General features: G+C 44.0%; 1 protein-coding gene across 1 annotated transcript in view; it reads right to left on the reverse strand.

The window, feature by feature from the left end:
- The window catches only part of LOC120044017 (cAMP-specific 3',5'-cyclic phosphodiesterase 4C-like), a 63,867-nt gene extending 45,250 nt beyond the window's left edge, over positions 1-18,617 (reverse strand). The window contains exon 1 of the mRNA XM_038988611.1: positions 18,325-18,617. Within this exon, the coding sequence (XP_038844539.1) occupies positions 18,325-18,617 (293 nt within the window). The remainder of the gene's footprint in view (positions 1-18,324) is intronic.
- Between the last annotated feature and the right edge of the window lie 3,627 nt (positions 18,618-22,244).

Here is a 22,244-nt window from a genome sequence, read left to right on the forward strand (position 1 = left end):
ATGGCTGTGCCATCGAGGAAGTTTATGATTTAACAATAACATGACAAGTGCCTTTACACTGAGGTATTTGTTACCTACCTCATACTAAAGACAGAATACAAAAAAATAGAATCACTTTTCACAGAGGGATCTTGGTTGAACAAAGGCCAGTCCCATAGCGCTGACTGAATACAACACACACCGGGGGAAATGTGAGAGCCTGTCGACAGTTTCAACTCTGAGGTTGCAAATACAACATTCTGATGGCAGAATGCTACAGTGACAAATGCTTTACCCTCATGACAAACATCTTCAGAAGATGTGCCATGCCCAGAGGGCCCCAAAATGAGGACATTACACACACATACACACACACGCACTCTTTAAATGCATATAGAGCACACACACGCATCAACACACTCACTGACACACAAACAGATGATCCAAACGCAAATGATCAATCCACAATCTTCCTCCACTCATGCAACCGCAGCAGCCGACACAGTCAATATCTTGCGTGCACACATTTAAAAGCAGAAAGGAAGCAGAAATCAAGCTCAACCAACACTGGAAGCTGAAGCTGGTTGGGTTTAATCTCATTACAGTTGGAGCCTTGGGCCTCCTGTCTCCTCTCCTCCGCCTATTTATAGCCCCCTCACAGAGAGGAGGGTGGGCCCTGACATAAACTATGCTCCACTGGCTGGGGCTGATGTGGCCGGATTACTGACGGGCAACACAACCAATCACAGCTGGCTTGAGGTTCGGCTTCCTCTAATTTGAAGTGACAAAACGTGAGAGAGCCCCGAAATCATTCATGACAGCTGGGCCACGGTCTCCAGCCACAATCTCTTCCTCTCACCCTCTGTTTTCCTCTCAGCCAGGCCACGGTCTCCAGCCACAATCTCCTCCTCTCACCCTCTGTTTTCCTCTCAGCCAGGCCACGGTCTCCAGCCACAATCTCCTCCTCTCACCCTCTGTTTTCCTCTACTCTCTAGTCTGCCTACGCCCCCTCTCCCTGGAGTCTCCTGTCCTCATCCCACCTGCCCTCCACAAAAGGCTGGGCTCCAGTGTCACCTTGGATGACAGCAAACAGGGTCTAAACACACAACGACATGTCCCTTCATCTGTCACTGGGAATAAAACTCTCAGGAGCAGAATGAGAGGAAGAAGGGGTGTGTGAGAGAGAGAGAGTGTGTGCGCATGGTGTTAACGTCACCCTCAAAGACACCTCATTAGGCTGTTACTGTAGGTTATGTTACTCCGCATGGCCAGAATTACACTGGAATATACTGTAGACTCCCCCACCCTGACTGTTTTCACACTAAGTGTATGTGCATAAACTACATAAATCTCCAGCGTATTTGCATATGTGTGAGTCTGTGTATGAGAGATGGGGGCAAGAGATATTTATGTAGTAGGATGAAGCTGAGAATGGACTGATAAAGGTCGAGAGAGAGAATGAATTTGTTTATACTTTTTTCCTTCATATTTCAACTTTGAGTGTCGGTGGCTGTCTGTGGGTTTGTAGTGACTGGGTGTATTGATACACAATTGTGTAATTAATGCTTAAAAGGATATTCAATGTCTGCTTTTTTTTAATTATTTTTTTACCAATCTACCAATAGGTGCCATTCTTTGTGAGGCATCGGAAAACCTCCCTGGTCTTTGTGGTTGAATCTGTGTTCGAAATTCACTGAGGGCACATTTTTACTCCTAAACTTATTTGAGCTTGCCATAACAAAAGGGTTGAATACTTATTGACTCAAGACATTTCAACTTTTCATTTTTTATTAATTTGTAAAAAAAAAACTTAAAAAAACATATTTCCACTTTGACATTATCGGGTATTGTGTGTTGGCCAGTGACAAAAAAAATCTCAAATTAATCCATTTTTAATTCAGGCTATAACACAACTAAATGTTGAACAAAGGGGTGTGAATACTTTCTGAAGGCACTGTGCACAGAACAGATGGACAGGACACTGTGACAAAACAAGCTATGTTCACACTTTGATCTAACAGAGGTCAGGAACTGTATAAGTGAAACCTCTCTCCTGAGGCTGAGGGAGAGACCAAGCAGAATAGCGGTGTGCATTACCAGGTTCCACTGTACACCTAACAGTGGGCTGTATGGCTATACATCAAGGCTTCTCATACATTATGTAGAAACCTTGAGTGTTTTCAATAACCTTGTCAAGACGCTATGTCTTGGAAAACGCTGCTCTATATTCCAAAGCCATACATTGTGGTTTGTGCTTGGATGCCTTTTGCGGTAGGATTTCTCAGAATCATGCCTATGCTTTAGCAATAGCAATGATTTGTTTTGCTTGCTACAGAGAATGGATGTAGGATCTTAATTTGATCAGAGAAGCAAACGCCAACTTGTAGCGTATTCAAGGTTTAAAAAGGCTTCTAAAGTTTGTAATTTACACTTTAAAATGTCAGACTTGATTTGCCCTGATGAAAAATGTATCAACCCCTATAAAAAATGTCCATTCATTATAATCCACATAATAATTCACATTTCCAGTTGGTGCAGGATTATTTTCCTGCTGTAGCAAACTGGCTCAAATTAAGATCCTACATCTGTAGATGCTGCACTCATATATGCGTGCACATCCACCCACACAAACACTTACACACACACCAAACCCACAGACAGCCACCGACACTCAAAGTTGAAATATGAAGGAAAAAAGTATAATCAAATTCATGAAGCATTTCAAGCCAGTCAGTGTGTTTCAAACATGATTAATTTAAAAATACTAATATCTGCAAAAAATCTCAAGTTTAGTCACATCTATCTATAAATACCATAGCAAGTAGCACACTAACATTTCCTGGTGCCATCAACTAAATATATATTTGTGAACAAAATGTTATTTGTCTGGCGGTTATGTAAAGATGGTGAGTCAGAAACAATTGCTTCCAGTTCAATTCCCATACAACCACAGCAGAGCAGAGCCAAGCAAGACAATTCCCATACAACCACAGCAGAGCAGAGCCAAGCAAGACAATTCCCATACAACCACAGCAGAGCAGAGCCAAGCAAGACCAAGACAGGCCAAAGGAGGCCAATTTCTCCTCCATCTCTACACACACACTCACCATCTCTCTCTCTCTCTCTCTCTCTGACTCTCTCTGTCTCTGTCTCTTTCTCTGACTCTCTCTCCCTAGAGAACACAACCTCTCCGGCATTTCGAAATCAACACATTAATCATGTCATAAGTCAGACGTGTTCTATTTTCTCAATCAGAATGTATTGCTAAATACTGTACATGGTGATATTATGGCAAAATGATTAACATGTATTATTTCCAATCCAATAGGGAAAAGAGGACATACAGACAAGGCACGGCCATGTATTGGCTCTGCTGAAGCCAGAGAGTACAGTATAGTATGACAGTCAGTCAGTGACATATTCTGCTGCTTGCGATGGCTGCCATCTGTCCTTCCTCTGTAAGCGGGACCCAGGATTGCCACCTTCTTCTAATTATCCACTGAATTGGGAGTTTGAGATCCTGCCAGTAATTCTGGGAAAGATGTATCCCATGGGGCCTGGTGTATTAAGCAGGAGAACAACAGGAAGTAAAACTGCCGTTGCCTCAGCCTGCATACTCTGTACAGATAAACACAGGACTGACTCTCTCATGTCTGGCTGCATTTGCTGTGCTGTGGCTAGCCACATTCCATTCCCAGGTGATGTCATTCACTCAGTTCTGCCCTGATTCGTTGTGAGTTGCTGACCTAAACAAGGTACTTTCTCAGCCTGTGTGTGTCTGTGTTTGTCTGTGTGTGTCTGTATGTATGATCCCTTTTGTACCTTGCATTCGTTCACCATTCTGCTCTGCTTCTTTCCGCTCCCGTCTCCAGTATGACTACTAGGTTATTGATGGATGGGAGATGTGCTGTGACATCCAGTCTCTCCTCCTCAGTCAGGCAGCCTCTCCTCTGGGAGAGAGCAGCAGACTCCTAAAGCACCCTCCAGGGGGTTGTCCTCTCGCCAAGCTGCTGTTGCATCTCTGCCTGTGCCCCCCTGCCCACCCACCTGCCGCACCAGCATCACAATTTGACAATGGGATTGTGGGCCGCTGCGCTTCTGCTGGGATTAGAGTGGTCTCTCTAAAGTGTAGAGTCTAGTAGTTCACTGGGAAACATGGGGGAGAAAGAACTCTTTACACCTCTAAATTGCTGTGTAGTTTCTAAGACTGGGTGCTTGGCAGTGTCACACAAGGGAATTGAAATGATGAAATAATACTACAGGTCTCTCTCAGGAATATGACTTGGTCTCAGTAATAAAGGTACATGTTACTTACCAAGACATCTGGAAAGTCAGGGACTGTAAGGAATTTCAAAATAGAAATATCTTTGAGGGTACATAAATATCACCCTGGCTGTGCTTGTCTAGACAGCAATTCTGTGACCCGAGTCCCGAATGGTACTGTCAAAGCATCATATTTCTGTGTCATATAAAACCTTGTGGGTGACATCAGGTTGTTATATTATTATTATAGTGACACATGGTCACACATGGATTATCCAGCTATGTCACTGTTTTAACTTATTTAGCAGACTACCAATCTGTATCTAAACAAACTAATCCACTTCCATTCTACTCTCTAGGTATCCATAATAACAAGTTTATTCAGTTGAGTCATTAGGGCAGATTTCAGTACTATGGATTCTTGGAAGGGTGATGCTGTAAATGGTAGCGCTGCATGAACAGATATGAAGTATTATTTACAGAGGTGTGACTTTAGGGCAAGCAGGAGATGAGATAATGCACAGCACAATGGTAGTGGTGGGCAGCTCATCTCACCTGGGGAGATGGAGCGATGGAGAGCGAGAGAGATTGAGATTCAGAAAATGCACGGTGAACAGAAGAAATAGTCTGCTATCTAGATCATGATGAACTCAGTGGAGGAGAGGAGAGGGGGAGTGGGAAGAAGAAGAAAGAGAGTTAAGATAAAGGGAGGGAACAGCAGTGTGATTAACACAGCAGTTGGCAAGAGAGAGAATCTGAGAGGCATCGTGGATCTTATGAAGAGGACAGAACCACAGAATTGGGAGAGAAAGAGAGGAGAGAAAAGCCAATATTTCTACCATTTAACAGCGCTAATGGGAGAGTAGACCAGTGCTGGGAGACTTGCTGTGATCGAAGTTAGTAATTACAGTGAACAAGGAGTCCTATTAACAGTATTATCATATAAGGAGAAATAGAAGAGTCGACAGGGCTTATCAAGAATAACAAGCCAGCTGGGAGGATGACGGGGTGTGGAACACCTGATATTCTGGAGAGAGAGAGAGAGAAGGGGGGAAAGGTATGGAAGGGGGAGAGAGAACGAGAGAAAACGAAAGTGAGAGAGAAATCACTGGAGACAGCTAAGTGGATTCAAGGCGCTTGAAGATAAAAGACGACGACTAACTGGAGGTCAAGTGTAAAACGCTGAATATCATAAAAGAGAAAATGTGTTGAGAGTCATGCAGACTAAAGAAGATAACCAAACAGCAAGGTTATAAATAGCTGATATGCAGCAGAATGTCCAATAGACAGACAGCAGGAGAGATGGAGGCTCTGGTTAGCAGAGATGATGGATCTAGACTAGAGAGAGGGGGGGAACATGGAGGAAGCCAAAACAGAGCCTGCAGGTACTTGAGCAGAGGGCATAGTAATGAGCAGGGATAGCTACATCTGGAGGGGCCCTGAAGGACCCCTGTTTTACTCACTGGCCTGAGCTAGTGTGTAAAACAACCTGTTAGGTGTCAGTGGAGAACGCCTGAACGTCTGGCTTTTCTGGATCAGCCTGAGTGAACACTGAACAGATAGAGTGTACTCCGGCTGTATGAGCAGCCATCAGACACTAATTAGAACCAAAGGTTAACAAGGAAACACACTGTATGTGCAGAGAAAAGACTAACCTGCATCTGAACCAAAGCGTTTACACTACATAAATGAAAAAGGACAAATTGTGGTTATCATACATTATGTATTGTTAGTATAATTCATGCACAGTACATGAACCGTATGTGGATATGTAGAGTATACGGTATGTGTTATTGAGTCTGTATATCGACAGTATGGGAACCTCACAATGCAGCTGGATGTGATCAACTGCACGTCTATCTAATTAGGTGCCAAACGATTATGTCAGCGAGCCAATCAGCAGTTACAAGAGCAACCACAGAGTTTGACACTCACTCCTGGATAGCGGCGGCATGGGAGGCGGAGGCGTAGGGAATGCCTCAAGCCGTAGGGGAGGGAGGGAGGGGTGGAAATGGTTGGAGACTCAGGCGAGTGAATAAGATACTTTCAGAGCACTGTGACTTATCCGCGGGGGGTTCAGAGGGCAAGGCTACAGAAAATCGTGATTCAGTTTCCACCACATCCCAACAGCACTCATAATGTATGTGTGGAGGTTATGTGCCGGAACATCACCCAGTAATACCCATCAGAGGCTGATGCTTTTTAGGTAAATGTAGCTATTATACACATCCATAAAACAAGTAACCATAGCAACAGGTTCCTCTTTCAGCATCTGTCATTCTTCTGGTAACTAACTTTCCAGAGTGTATTGGGCTTGGGACAGTGACTGATAGATTGAAAGACTGTCATACAAAGATGGAGAGAGAGAGAGAGAGAGAGAGAGAGAGAGAGAGAGAGAGAGAGAGAGAGAGGGAGAGGGAGAGGGAGAGAGAGAGAGAGAGAGAGAGAGAGAGAGAGAGAGAGAGAGAGAGAGAGAGAGAGAGGGAGAGAGGATGAACCGTCTGATACACATGGGGAGACACAGTCAGCCACTCAGACTCTGTTACAGGTAACATTATACAGCAAGGACAAGATAACTAGTTGAATTTGTAAAACATTTATGAAAGCAGTCTCTACTCGGGTTGACTGGCTGTTATAAGAATCAAACTTCCACACACACGGTTGGTTTCCTCCACAGGTTGCTTACCTCAACATGTCGTCTGTATGCCACCCATGCACTAGGCTGGGCTACTCCCCACAGTGACGCTGTTTCTGTTAAATGAACCAATGTGATTCAAGCAAGCTATGACACAACGGTAATACAGTCACCTTTGGGATCCCAGTCCCATCTCATCTGACAAGAGGTCAGAGGGAATTGATTTTGTTCTGAGCTGTCTCCAGGCTGGCCCATAGGTGAGAGGGCTGTCTGTCTGTGTGATGTTGATACACACACCAGAGTCAGCAGTACACTGATCCAGTCATGACCATACATTATCTACAGGAGGATGGGGCCCCCAGGGGACCATGATGATCGACTGATGTGATTTCCGTTCGCTATCACTGACATCTAAGCTATAACTTATGTATTTGAATTTTGCAGCACTATTTACTTATTAGTGTTGATGACCCCTAGGTAAAGTATTCATGATGAGGACGTAAAGTGCTTGTTCAAGCCAGAGAGATGCCAAAAAGCAGGAAGAAAAAATGATTACAGCACCGCTCTCTCCTGCATCTGATAGATGGAAAATAAGATAAGGGCAGAGGGATCCAACAATATAGCAACTGCATGTAAACATCCATTTACCAGTAAAGGTCTAAGCCTTTCAAGGGGTGTTCTACTAAGCTAACAAATGGAATTGTTTTAAGATGGTTATACCATGGATCGTTTTTCTATTTGATTTAGAATTTTAGGACCCCTGTAGGTACCCAAAGAATATTTTTTTGTTATTTTATTAAACATTGAATTTGGCCTTACTGCTGTTAGCCCATAGAAACGCATTGAATAACATGTTCATATTCACGCATCCAGCACCCGATGTCACAGGAAGTCCAAAAAGATCATCAAGGACATCAACCACCCGAGCCACAGCCTGTTCACCCCGCTATCACCCAGAAGGCGAGGTCAGTACAGGTGCATCAAAGCTGGGACCGAGAAACTGAAAAACAGCTTCTATCTCAAGACTATCAGACTGTTAAATAGCCATCACTAGCTGGCTACCACCCGGTTACTCAACTCTGCACCTTAGACGCTGCTGCCCTATATACATAGACATGGAATCACTGGCCACTTTATTAATAATGGAAAACTAGTCACTTTAATAATGTTTACATATTGCTTTACTCATTTCATATGTATATACTGTATTCTATTCTACTGTATTTTAGTCAATGCCACTCCGATATTGCTCATCCTAATATTTATGCATTTCTTAACTCCATTCTTTTACTTTAGATTTCCCAATAACATCTGCTAAATATGTGTATGTGACCGATACAATTGGATTTGATACCTGGCAAAGCAGGTAGAGCTTTAGGAAACATCGGGATTTATATATATTTTTACGCATAATTAACCCTTTTTTTGTCACCGAACTACTTCCAGATACGTATCCTTCCATCCAGTTGTTTACTGTTACCGGGCTACCTTCAGACGAGTCTTGTGGGCATCCTAGAGCTAAACAACACGGATGTGTTTGTGAGAGTCTCACCTTTTGACAGTAGGGTTGCGTGGATAAAATCACTGGGGAAGCCAAGCCAGGGGGAAAAAGCCATATTACCACATATGTGTTGCGATAATTAACCTGTTAGTTCATAAGCCTTGCCACCGTGATATGTAGGCCCAACGGCTGAGACAATATGAAGACACAGTGGCAAAATTCAACCACACCTTTGTTTCATCACAAAACCGGAGAGCATCTGTCTGGTGGAGTCCACAAAACATATTGCATGTAACAAACAGTTACATGACCTACAGCATGGTGAAGCAAGTTAACGTTTCTGAAATATTCAGACAACTAAACAATAACTGATATAGAACCATGGAGAGTTCCCGCAAGTCTATTCCAGCACCATTTCAACTTCAACATTTCAACATCATTAAATCAACTCTGCTCAGTCTAATACAGTGACATCTAAAAGATTCCAAAAACAATTTAGTCCAATCAATGTAAGCTAAATATCATGTGGCTGTCCATGGTACTGATTTCTGTGTGTGTGCATGCGTAAGTAGAAAAAACATGTTAACTCACCCTACTTGTACAGAAACACCAATGCCTTTCTCCTCTCTTTCATGTTTCTGAAACAGTCTATGACGCTGTCATACAGTACACACTTTTAGTTTTTGTTGTCCTAGGCTACCTGGCTTAAATGCTTGCTCGCTAACCTACCTTCCTTTCATGGGCAACAATTAGTCAGCTAGTTAACATTAGCCTACTACATCTAGCTACATATTAAACTTCCATCCTCTCAGGCCAGAGACACAATGTGTGAATCTATGATTGGATCAGAATCCCCGTTACAATCAATGGCCAGTATGGATAATTAAGTAAAACCCCAAGTCCAAATCCCTATTTCCGTCCATGGCTAATTTAGGAAAAGGCCAATTTTAGCTAGCTAGCTAGACACAGGAGAACAACAACACAGCAAGATGCAACAATTGAAGTTTGTTTCTGTTAATGGCATTTGGCTTGATGTCATGTCATTGGTGTGAAGCCAAATCCAAGCTGGCTTCCATTGACACTTTTTTTTGGTGCGCCAGGACCATTCACAGTTGAGCTCACTCAGTTTATCAAGGTCAAATGCTCGCTGGCTTCCCTTGCCTTCAATGCTACAGGCGGCAACAATATCATACGCTTTTTGACCAGACAGCATCAGATAGATGGACTACACATACAGAGACAGAGTTTTGTTTTGCTCGGATGCTTTCTCCGGTGAGATACATTCAGCCTCTTGTGAATTGAAGGGAAATGATGAAACACAGAGAGACGAAAAAAACATTATTTTATATTTTTGTAAAGCCTGGCTTCCCTTGGCACCCATGGATACACACCACTGCCTTTCGATGGTGTGGTCATATTAGTGTGTAGCCCAACTGTTCGGACTCTACAGACAGAAGTTGGCGCATGTGGGGGTCAAATGGTCAAAGCGATAATTTTGCTAGGACTGTGGGAGTGGTCTGAGTGAGGGACCTAATGGGAGGGGCCTCATAGGATGGATATGTGACCTGAAAACTAGCTGTTGGTAGAGGGGTTTGGACCTCTCTTTGTGATTGGTCTATTAACTTATACCGCCTGGTGATGTTACCACGCAAACCAAAACTCAACCCATGCAAAACCTGCTGATTAGAAGGTCCTGCATAGATTGTATTTTCAACCAGCAACTATCAGGAAATAACACATTTACAGTGTTAGATTCATCAGCTGTTGTACAATATTTTACAAAAAACTGGAAAAACTGAATTTTGACTGCACAGGGCCTTTAAAAATGCAGGCATGTGCCATCAGCAGGACATCAGTAGGGGAATGAGCAGATGTGCGTGAAGCTGTGTCCCCTTAGATACCATGGGCCTGAAGGAAGCTACACTAGCCCTGGGTTACAGAGAGGGAGAGCTGCCTGCTAGAGACAAACTGTCAGTAATAAAGGTTGATAAATCCAGAGACTTTCATTATTATTCTGATGCCATATATGAAAAGAATGAAAATGGTGTGACTCCCCCCATCCCAACCCCCCTACGATATGAATGTAGATAAAACAAGCCTTATTACCATCCAGAGACAGCTACCACACCATCCTGCCACAGACACACACACACACAAACACACACAGCCACACATGCACAAACACAATTGATTAAACACAAACCACTCCCATAATATTTATTCATACAAACGTACGCATATTCATACATACGCTGTCCTAATTGCAGACACCCCCAAACAGATGCACACCATTTCACTAATGACCTAAAGTGCACACTTAGACACAGACATATTTCTGACCTCACAAACACACTGTTGTGTACACACAAAATGCACACAGACACAGACACACACACACACACTCTACTTATCAGCCACCGCTCACAAACCCCCTTATGCTGTGTTTACACAGGCAGACCAATTTTGTTCCTTTTTTAACTAATTGGTATTTTATATTTTGTATTATTATTATCTATTTATTTATTTATTTCTTAAATTGGGGGGGTTACAAGTATATTATCCATTTCAAATTATATTTTTTATAAAACCTGTACCTGTAGGCAGCCACTCAAAAACGAGAGAAAAAAAGTATGAAATACATACAGAGTTTAAGCTATAATAAAACAGGAAAATAAAGCAAAACATTTTTGGGCCTTCACCCTCAACCTCCCATCCCATTCCCCCAACCCCACTCTGCCAACACCCCAACCCAAACCAACCCCACTCAGCTAACACCCCAACCCAAACCAACCCCACTCAGCCAACACCCCAACCCAAACCAACCCCACTCAGCCAACACCCCAACTCAACCCCACCCAGCCCAGCCAACACCCCAACCCAGGCCCACCCAGCCAACACCCCAACTCCACCCCACCCAGCCAACACCCCAACCCAACCCCATCCCAGCAAACACCCCAACCCAACCCCATCCCAGCAAACACCCCACCCAGCCAACACCCCAACCCAGCCCCACCCAGCCAACACCCCAACCCCACCCCACCCAGCCAACACCCCACCCAGCCCCATCCCAGCCAACACCCCAACCCAGCCCCACCCAGCCAACACCCCAACCCCAACCCACCCAGCCAACACCCCACCCAGCCCCATCCCAGCCAACACCCCAACCCCACCCCACCCAGCCAACATGTCTCCACACAACCACCCCAACCCCACCCAGCCAACATGTCTCCATACAACCACCCCAACCCACCCAGCCAACATGTCTCCATACAACCACCCCAAACCCACCCAGCCAACATGTCTCCATACAACCATCCCAACCCCACCCAGCCAACATGTCTCCATACAACCACCCCAACCCACCCAGCCAACATGTCTCCACACAACCACCCCAACCCCACCCAGCCAACATGTCTCCACACAACCACCCCAACCCACCCAGCCAACATGTCTCCATACAACCACCCCAACCCACCCAGCCAACATGTCTCCATACAACCACCCCAACCCACCCAGCCAACATGTCTCCATACAACCACCCCAACCCCACCCAGCCAACATGTCTCCATACAACCACCCCAACCCACCCAGCCAACATCCAACCCCACCCAGCCAACATGTCTCCATACAACCACCCCAACGCACCCAGCCAACATGTCTCCATACAACCACCCCAACCCACCCAGCCAACATGTCTCCATACAACCACCCAAAACCCACCCAGCCAACATGTCTCCATACAACCACCCCAACCCACCCAGCCAACATGTCTCCATACAACCACCCCAACCCACCCAGCCAACATGTCTCCATACAACCACCCCAACCCACCCAGCCAACATGTCTCCATAGAACCACCCCAACCCACCCAGCCAACATGTCTCCATACAACCACCCCAACCCACCCAGCCGACATGTCTCCATACAACCACCCCAACCCACCCAGCCAACATGTCTCCATACAACCACCCCAACCCCACCCAGGTTGCTCGTCAGTCACCCAGCAGTAATCGTCTATGATTGATTGAGAGATTCAAGGAGCTATCATTGTTAAGTAACATAATAAATGCAAAGTATTGAATATTTACATTCATGCACTTCAAAATTAATGTTGTAACTTTGCCAGAGGCATTTAACTGCAGGGCAGTTAAAGAGAGAGGGAGGGAGAAACTGAGAGAGAGAGGGAGAAACAGAGAGAGAGAGGGAGAAACAGAGAGAGAGAGGGAGAAACAGAGAGAGAGAGTGAGAAACAGAGAGAGGGAGGGAGAAACAGAGAGAGGGAGGGAGAAACAGAGAGAGAGAGGGAGAAACAGAGAGAGAGAGGGAGAAACAGAGAGAGAGAGGGAGAAACAGAGAGAGAGAGGGAGAAACAGAGAGAGAGAGGGAGGAACAGAGAGAGAGGAGAAACAGAGAGAGAGAGGGAGAAACAGGGAGAGGGAGGGAGAAACAGAGAGAGAGAGGGAGAAACAGAGAGAGAGAGGGAGAAACAGAGAGAGAGAGGGAGAAACAGAGAGAGAGAGGGAGAAACAGAGAGAGAGAGGGAGAAACAGAGAGAGAGAGGGAGAAACAGAGAGAGAGAGGGAGAAACAGAGAGAGAGAGGGAGAAACAGGGAGAGAGAGGGAGAAACAGAGAGAGAGAGGGAGAAACAGAGAGAGAGAGGGAGAAACAGAGAGAGAGAGGGAGAAACAGAGAGAGAGGGGGAGAAACAGAGAGAGAGAGGGAGAAACAGAGAGAGGGTGGGAGAAACAGAGAGAGGGTGGGAGAAACAGAGAGGGGGAGGGAGAAACAGAGAGAGAGAGAGAGGGAGAAAAGGAGAGGGAGAGTGAGAAACAGAGAGAGAGGGAGAAACAGAGAGAGAGAGGGAGAAACAGAGAGAGAGGGAGAAACAGAGAGAGAGGGAGAAACAGAGAGAGAGAGGGAGAAACAGAGAGAGAGAGGGAGAAACAGAGAGAGGGAGGGAGAAACAGAGAGATGGAGGGAGAAACAGAGAGAGGGAGGGAGAAACAGAGAGAGAGAGAGGGAGAAACAGAGAGAGGGAGGGAGAAACAGAGAGAGGGAGGGAGAAACAGAGAGGGGGAGGGAGAAACAGAGAGGGGGAGGGAGAAACAGAGAGAGGGAGGGAGAAACAGAGAGAGGGAGGGAGAAAAAGAGAGAGGGAGGGAGAAAAAGAGAGAGAGAGAAACAGAGAGAGGGAGGGAGAAAAAGAGAGAGAGAGAGACACAGAGAGAGGGAGGGAGAAAAAGAGAGAGAGAGAGAGAACCACAAACACCCCAACACACTCTTTCACGCCCACACACACACATTCAGGAGAAACATCTGGGGGTATCAGTGTGTCACATGGGAGGAACAGCTTGGAATAACAGCATGAAGGCCTGTCTCTTTTTCTCACTCTAGCTTTCCTACACATAAACACAAACCGTACACAGACACACACACATTCTCTCTTATGCTTCTGTGTTGAATACGTGAAAATACAATTATACAACGTGAGTCAGTCAAACAGAGGTGGCGTTCAGTTCTCCTTATTTTCCTCCTGTTCTTTAAACATTTTGGAAATAGCAGCTCAAAAGTTGCCAAAGAAGCCATTGTCATATTGATGAAGTTTAAGATTGATATTGGACTGGGATGACTTTTAATTGTTGTGAGAGAAACAACAGTCAGATATAGATTTTTGTCTGACTTGGCTCATCCAATTACAATGGTTCATTAGGAAAGCTTTAACAGAGTATAGCTTTCAGTCCTGATGACGCTTTCCTGTGCAACTGTTACTATCTAGAAAAAAACAAATGAATTATGTGGTAATTCTATCGCCATATTGGATTGAAGCATAATGCATCTGTAACGGTCGTCGTCGTCGTCTGATGAGGAAGAATCGGACCAAAGCTCAGCGTGATAAGTGTTCATGATTTAATTAAACTGAACACTAGAACAAAATAACAAAGTGAATAAACGAAACCGAAACAGTCCTGTCAGGTGCAGAACACTAAACAGAAAACACAACTACCCACCAAACACAGGTGGGAAAATGCTACCTAAGTATGGTTTCCAATCAGAGACAACGATAGACACCTGTCCCTGTTTGAGAACCATACCCGGCCAAAACAAAGAAATACAACACATAGAAAAATGAACATAGAATGCCCACCCAAATCACACCCTGACCAAACCAAAATAGAGACATAAAAAGCTCTCTAAGGTCAGGGCGTGACAGCATCACTATTTCATAACCTGTGGGCTATGTCTTTGTGCCACTGTGGCAATCATAAAATGAAGCATTGTCAGTAATACCCAACCTGCCTTGTCCAGAACCAAGCTTCCCTAATCAGAAAGCCTGTTGATGTCAATGGCCGTGATCGAGAGCGTCAAAACCGTGATGTATCATGGGTAAATTGTGACGGACTGACTGACTGATATCCAAATAATATTGACTGGTTATTTAGAATGCAAGGTGATTTGTAGATCAGTCCATCTCACCTCGCCTTTAACGTCAGCTCAAATCACATTGTATTTGTCACATTCTTTGTAAACAACAGGTGAAGACTAACAGTGAAATGCTTTCTTACAGCCACTTCCCAACAATGCAGAGAGAACAGAGAAATAATAGAAAGAGAATAACACAACGAATAAATACACAATGAGTAGCGATAACCTGGCTATATACACTGAGTACCAGGACTGACTCGATGTGCAGGGGTACGATGTAATTGAGGTTGATTCTGTATGTACATGCAGGTAGGGGTAAAGTGACGAGGCTACAGGATATATAATAACTTCTTTGGGACTGGGGGGCACTATTGAGTAGCTTGGATGAATAAGGTGCCCAGAGTAAACTGCCTGCTACTCAGGCCCAGAAGCTAGAATATGCATATAATTAGTAGATTTGGACCGAAAACACTCTGACGTTTCTAAAACTGTTTGAATGATGTCTGTGAGTATAACAGAACTCATATGGCAGGCAAAAACCCAAGAAAAAATCCAACCAGGAAGTGTGAAATCTGAGGTTTGTAGGTTTTCAAGTCTTTGCCTATCCAATATACAGTGTAAATGGGGTCAGATTGCACTTCATAAGGCTTCCACCAGATGTCAACAGTCTTTAGAACCTTATTTCAGGCTTCTACTATGAAGGGGGAGCGAATAAGAGCTGTTTGAACCAGGGGTCTGGCAGAATGCCATGAGCTAAGTCACGCATTCGCCCGTGAGAGCGAGCTGCGTTCCCTTTCATTTCTAAAGACAAAGGAATTGTCCGGTTGAAATATTATTGAAGATTTATGATAAAAACATCCTAAAGATTGATTCTATACATCGTTTGACATGTTTCTACGAACGTTAATGGAACTTTTTTGACTTTTCATCTGGACCTAACGCGCGAACAAAAAGGAGGTATTTGGACATAAATTATGGACTTTATCGAACAAAACAAACATTTATTGTGGAACTGGGATTCCTGGGAGTGCATTCCGATGAAGATCAACAAAGGTAAGTGAATATTTATAATGCTATTTCTGAGTTTTGTGACACCTCTGCTTGGTTGAAAAATGGCTGTATGTTTTTCTGTGGCTAGGCGCTGACCTAACATAATTGCATGGTCGTAAGGTGAAGAGGGAGTATTGAAGGGGACTAAGCTTGCATCACTGAGGGGCCCCCGTTTTGAGGGTCAGCATGATGTTGTTGCCTACCCTCACCAGCCCGGGGGTGGCCCGACAGGAAGTCCAGGATCCAGTTGCAGAGGAAGGTATTCAGTCCCAGGGTCCTGAGCTTAGTGATGAGCTTGGAGGACACTTTGGTGCTGAACGCTGAGCTGTAGTCAATAAACAGCATCTCCCCCAGGGTGTATATCGGTCCACTAATACAGAACTAGTAAAGGCACTACTTTTGTGAGATTTTTCCTCTTCATATATATATATATATTTTTTTGTGGAAATATATATTTTTTAAATTCTGATGTTTCAGGGGATGCTGCAGCAACCTCAACACCCCTACTTCCTGCGGCTATGACGGTTTGTGTCAAGAACTGCAAAGCTGCTGGGTTTTTCACGCTCAACAGTTTTCCGTGTATTTCAAGAATGGTGCACCACCCAAAGGACATCGAGCCAACTTGACACAACTGTGGGAAGCATTGGAGTCAACATGGGCCAGCATCCCTGTGGAAAGATTCCGACACTTTGAGTCCATGCCCCGACAAATTGAGGATGTTCTGAGGGCAACTCAATATTAAGAAAGTGTTCCTAATGTTTGGTATACTCAGTGTATGTGCATACTGTATTCTCGACATAGCTCCTCCTATATAACTACTGTACATACCTCTTTCTTATTTATACAGTGAGCTCCAAAAGTATTGGGACAGTTTTTTTTATTTATACCTTTATTTAACTAGGCAAGTCAGTTAAGAACACATTCTTATTTTCAATGACGGCTTAGGAACAGTGGGTTAACTGCCTTGTTCAGGGGCAGAACAACCGATTTTTACCTTGTCAGATTTTTACCTTGGCAGCTGAGGGATTCGAACTTGCAATCTTTCAGTTACTAGTCCAACGCTCTAACCACTAGGGTACCTGCCACCCCAGTGACTTTTTCTGGGCTCTGTACTCCAGCACTTTGGATTTCAAATGATATAATGACTTTGAAGTTAAAGTGCAGACTGTCAGCTTTAATTTGAGGGTATTTTCATCCATATCGGTGAACAGTTTAAAAATGACAGCCCTTTTATACACAGTCTCCCCATTTCAGGAGACCAAAAGTATTGGGACAAATTCACTTATATGTGTATTAAAGTAGTCCAAAGAGAAGTATTTGGTCCCATAGTCATAGAACGCAATGACTACATCAAACTTCTGACTCTACACATTTTCTGGATGCATTTGCTGTTTGTTTTGGTTTTGTTTCAGATTATTTTGTGCCAAATTGAAATGAATGATACATAATGTATTGTGTCATTTTGTAGTCACTTTTATTGTAAATAAGAATAGAATATGTTTATAAACACTTCTACGTTCATGTGGATCCTACAGATTATGGATCATCCTGAGTGAATCGTGAATAATGATGAGTGAGCAAATTCACCATTACAATAGCATAGGAGTACATGACAAATACACTTTTATATGATTTCTTGAAATGTAACATCTAATAAAAATGTAGCAGCTGGAAGCCAGCGTAACATTTTAGCCGTTTCGTCTAATACAAAATTCCCCAGACCTCCAAGGAGGCGTGACAACAGCGTGATTTTGAGGTATGGCTAAACTACCGAGACTATAGCCAACCCAACCCAGGCCAGTTCCACCCTTCAGGGCAACATAATCTGCTGGTTCTCATCTTAACCTTTAATTTGATTCAATTCAATAAGAAAGATGATATCATACTGAGGCACTCAAGCCCTGAAATGAGAACCACTGCCTGTAGGTGATGCACCTGACCTGTCCAGGTATGTTACATGGAGATGCCCGACCTCTATGTGAACTGTACCCATGGATGGCGTATCAGCTATGCCAACATTGCCAATAGCCGAACGCTTCAGTGGAAGATTATCTGAGTCAAGTATGCACGCACGAACGCACCCACTAGACCTTTGAATCCATTAGAAACGCGCAAAACAAATGTATTTCTGTTATCTATATAATATGTTTGTCATGGTCATATAGGCCTAGGCTACTCTTAAAACGTTATTGATATTTTCCCTTGTTATTCCTGTTTTTGTGTGGGCGGGAGGGTTCACAGACAGTGCCAATCCGAGTGCTCAAACTCATGTTCTCTGACATGCCCAAGACGCATAAAGCATCACCACCGAGAACCCACGCGTCCCGCCTCCCAATACCAAACACCTCATATCAGTTAACCCTTCCGGCATACTTTAACACAGAGCACCACCCACTCATTATTAGTGGCTCTATTTATGCATATGTGTTTCGATTATAATGTTTGGAAATGTTTGTTGGATGCACGTCATACCGTCTATTTCCAACACAATTGCCGATGGAGGGGTTTGTGGTTCCTTGGAACGAGGATGGCCAGGACATCCGACACTTCCTAAGCCCCGGTCTGTCGCTCGTGTCCATGGCATTAGAGCGCTCTATCCCTCGGTGGTGATGGCGGTCGGTGTCGGAGTATCCCCGGTGTTTGATTTTGATGGGGGTCCGTGGCTGCCTCCAAAGATGTTGCGGAGGCTTTAGGGTCGCCTGCTCCCGGGGAACGGGGAGCGAGAGAGAAAGGCTCTTTTTCGAGCATGGTGGTGGTACTTCCATCATAGTGCAAATTAAAATATCCCTTTTATATCTCAACTTATTGACACAAATAATAATATGGCTATATATTCTTTGACTTCAAATTACTAACCTATTAATGTCCATCGTTGCCACTTAATCGTAGCCTACCCTGTGTAATTGGGTAGACAAAAGTGACCATGTCAAGTGCAGTCCGATGTTATATGTAATATTCTAAATAATAACATTTAAACCTTTCGACCATTATCACAGTGGTACTGTCAGGCAGAGAATGTGACTCATTTCACCCAGAAAGTGTCTTTCTTTTTCCTACCGTTTATCCAATTAAATTCCCAACCAAAAGTTAATCTCTCTTCTAAATCGTTTTACTTCCCTTCTTTTTTACTTAGAGCTTCGCCAATCGTTAAAGTATCCGTCTGGTAGGTGACGATAGCCACTCGCCGGTGCTTCCCCTGAAGTTTGACGCCTTGTCGCCCATTGCGTACTGGATCACTTTAGTTACAGAACAATGTATTGCTTTTATCAGCTCCTTATTGCAGAATCACAGACCGCTGGCTCCTGTGCGATGCGGGGTATTATTGCTGCTCCGGACTGCACATGTCTGTCAAATCTCGCTCGTAACCGATCGGTCTCCAGCTGTAGCCATAAAAAGTAACAGAATACTGTAGTGCATCTGGGACTACATAGGCTGAGCCGCACGCGCGGAGCCCACTGTCTCGACTTTCCCCTGTATTCAAATGTTTGATCCAATTATTTCAGTTTGAGATTAAATTAGACTTCGAACACTAGAACATCTCCATTAATTACATAATTTCGGTTGCCTTTGGAGTTGTGGTTGTGCCTGTATCCAAAACCCACGCGATGTTATTTTCTTTGCCGCTCTTCTTCGCACAATGCATTATCAAAAGCAAAAGACTACCAGAAAAGCATTGACTGTCGAAGTCCTGTAGTCACTGCTTCCATTATCTGTCCATTGTCACGTCTGAACTCCAGATTGACGACAAATGTTACATTAACCATAACGCATCATCAACCCCTCCAGTCCATCGCTCTCTCTCTCTCGCTCTCTCTCTCTCGCTTCTTTCTCGCTCTCTTTTTCTCTCTCCAAGAAGCCCACACTCGCGGCTCCGGTTCAGTTGGTTTATCTCTTTGGACTGAAAGGAATTTAATAATGTATTATTATTTCCATCATATTGCGTTCTTTTCTCGACAGTCAATTTTGTGCAAGCGCATTTTGACGGTATTCTCCTGAAAAGCCCTCGACATAAAATCAAAAGAACTGATGTATTTTATTAGTCTACTAAATCGTTTTTCACCACTGTCTGCTTTCAGTGCACTGCCGACGTGGTCAAAAGTGTAAGCCGTAGTAAATGGATAACCACTTCTCACAAAACGCGCTATTTGTTGTATCCGTTTTAGCTATTTGTCGCAGTCGTTCCACTGATGCGAGCTGTCACTTAGATTTCTCTGACCGTTTTCAGCATAATTGGATCATATCTGGACACGCAGGGTTGAAACCAAGAGCATTCTCAATGCAATATGCGTTTGTAGAGTGCATTCACAACTGCATTTCTACAACCTTCCGTTAATCATAACATTAATCATATTATCGTCTCATCTGCTGTTGCATAATGATCAGGGATTCTCAGCTCCAGTTTTTATTAAATCTCCGGGCAATGCTATGGCACCGTGCGCCATCGAATTAAGTATTTGTAATATCACATATGAGCACGTCTGCTTAACCATAAAGGCATTAAACAATTTGCTTTTTAATCTGCAGAAATTCTCTCACGTCAAACATCTTTTTTTGCTTATCAGTTAGATATTCTACAGCTGTGGAGAGATGGCTATAGGCTACAGGAATAATTTAAAGTTCCAGTGCAGTCAAAAACGTGATTTTCTGTGTTTTATATATACACAACATGACCAAAAGTATGTGGACACCTGCTTGTCAAACATCTCATTCCAAAATCATGGGCATTAATATGGAGTTGGTCCCGTTGCTGCTATAACAGCCACTCCTCTGGGAAGGCTTTCCACTAGATATTGTAACATTGCTGCGGGGACTTCCATTCAGCCACAAAAGCAATAGTGAGGTCGGTGTTGTTGGGCGAATAGGCCTGGCTTGCAGTCAGCGTTTCAATTCATCCCAAAGGTGTTTGACGGGGTGGAGGTCAAGGCTCTATGCAGGCCAGTCAAGTTCTTCCACACCGATCTTGACAAACCATTTCTGGATGGACCTCACTTTGTCCACTGGGGCATTGTCATGCTGAAACAGGAAAGGGCCACCTCCAAACTGTTGCCACAAAGTTGGAAGCACAGAATTGTTTAGAATGCTATTGCATGCTGTAGTGTTAAGATTTCCCTTCACTGGAACTAAGGGACCTAGCCCGAACCACGAAAAACAGCCCCAGACCATTATTCCTCCCACCAAACTTTACAGTTGGCACTATGCATTGGGGCAGGTAGCGTTCTCCTGGCATCCGCCAAACCTACATTAATCTGTCGGACTGCCAGATTGTGAAGCGTGATTCATCACTCCAGAGAATACATTTCCACTGCTCCATAGTCCAATGGCGGTGAGCTTTACACCACTCCAGCCAATGCTTGGCATTGCGCATGGCGATCTTAGGCTTGTGCACACATGGCTGCACGGCCATGGAAACCCATTTCATGAAGCTCCCGACGAACAGTTATTGTGCTGACGTTGCTTCCAGAGGCAGTTTGGAACTTGATAGTGAGTGTTGCACCTGAAGACAGACGATTTTTACGAGCTTCAGCACTCGCCTGTCCCATTCTGTGAGCTTCTGTGGCCTACCACTTCGCAGCTGAGCCGTTGTTGCTCCTAGACATTTCCACTACACAATAACAGCATTTACAGATTCAGATAACTTTTAATGTCCTCAGAGGCAATTCATCTTGCAGTAGCCATAAAACATATCACATCTAAAAATGAAAATAATTAGCAAAGGATATTTACAAACAAATAGGCAGGGTAAGTGCAGTTTCATAGTGCAAGTGCTAAGTGCAATTAGTCCAACATTTTGGCTCTAGCAGGGCCGAAATTTGACGAACTGACTTGTTGCCACGTTGAAAGTCACTGAGCTCTTCAGTAAGGCCATTCTACTGCCAATGTTTGTCTATGGAGATTGCATGGCTCTGTGCTCTAATTTATACACCTGTCAGCAACGGGTGTGGCTGAAATAGCCGAATCCACTAATTTGAAGGGGTGTCCACGTACTTTTGCATATATAGTGTATTTCCACACTGAGGATGGAATAGTACTGTGAAATTGTGAAAATGAAAGAAAATGCAGTTTAGTGTAAGAGCTGTTTGAAAAGAACACCTGAAATGTCTGCCTGTTTTGTTGAGATGAAGTTTTGGCCTGCAGTATAAGTTAATAGATCAATAACAAATGGAGTTTCAGACCTTTCAGGTTACATATCCCTCCCATTAGGCATGTCCAATTAGGCCCCTCACTCAAACCACTCCCAGACAGTCCTAGCAAAATTCTTGCTTGAGAAATTGTTCTTTGCTAAGAAGATATTTTTGTCATTAAAAAAAAAAAAAACAGTAAGGTACTTGTTACCCAGAAATTATTTGATATTGAGATCAGTGGCGACCTGTCATTCAGGGCAGGTGGGACAT

This window comes from Salvelinus namaycush, chromosome 3 (assembly GCF_016432855.1).
Source record: "Salvelinus namaycush isolate Seneca chromosome 3, SaNama_1.0, whole genome shotgun sequence".
Classification (NCBI taxonomy): Eukaryota; Metazoa; Chordata; class Actinopteri; order Salmoniformes; family Salmonidae; genus Salvelinus; species Salvelinus namaycush.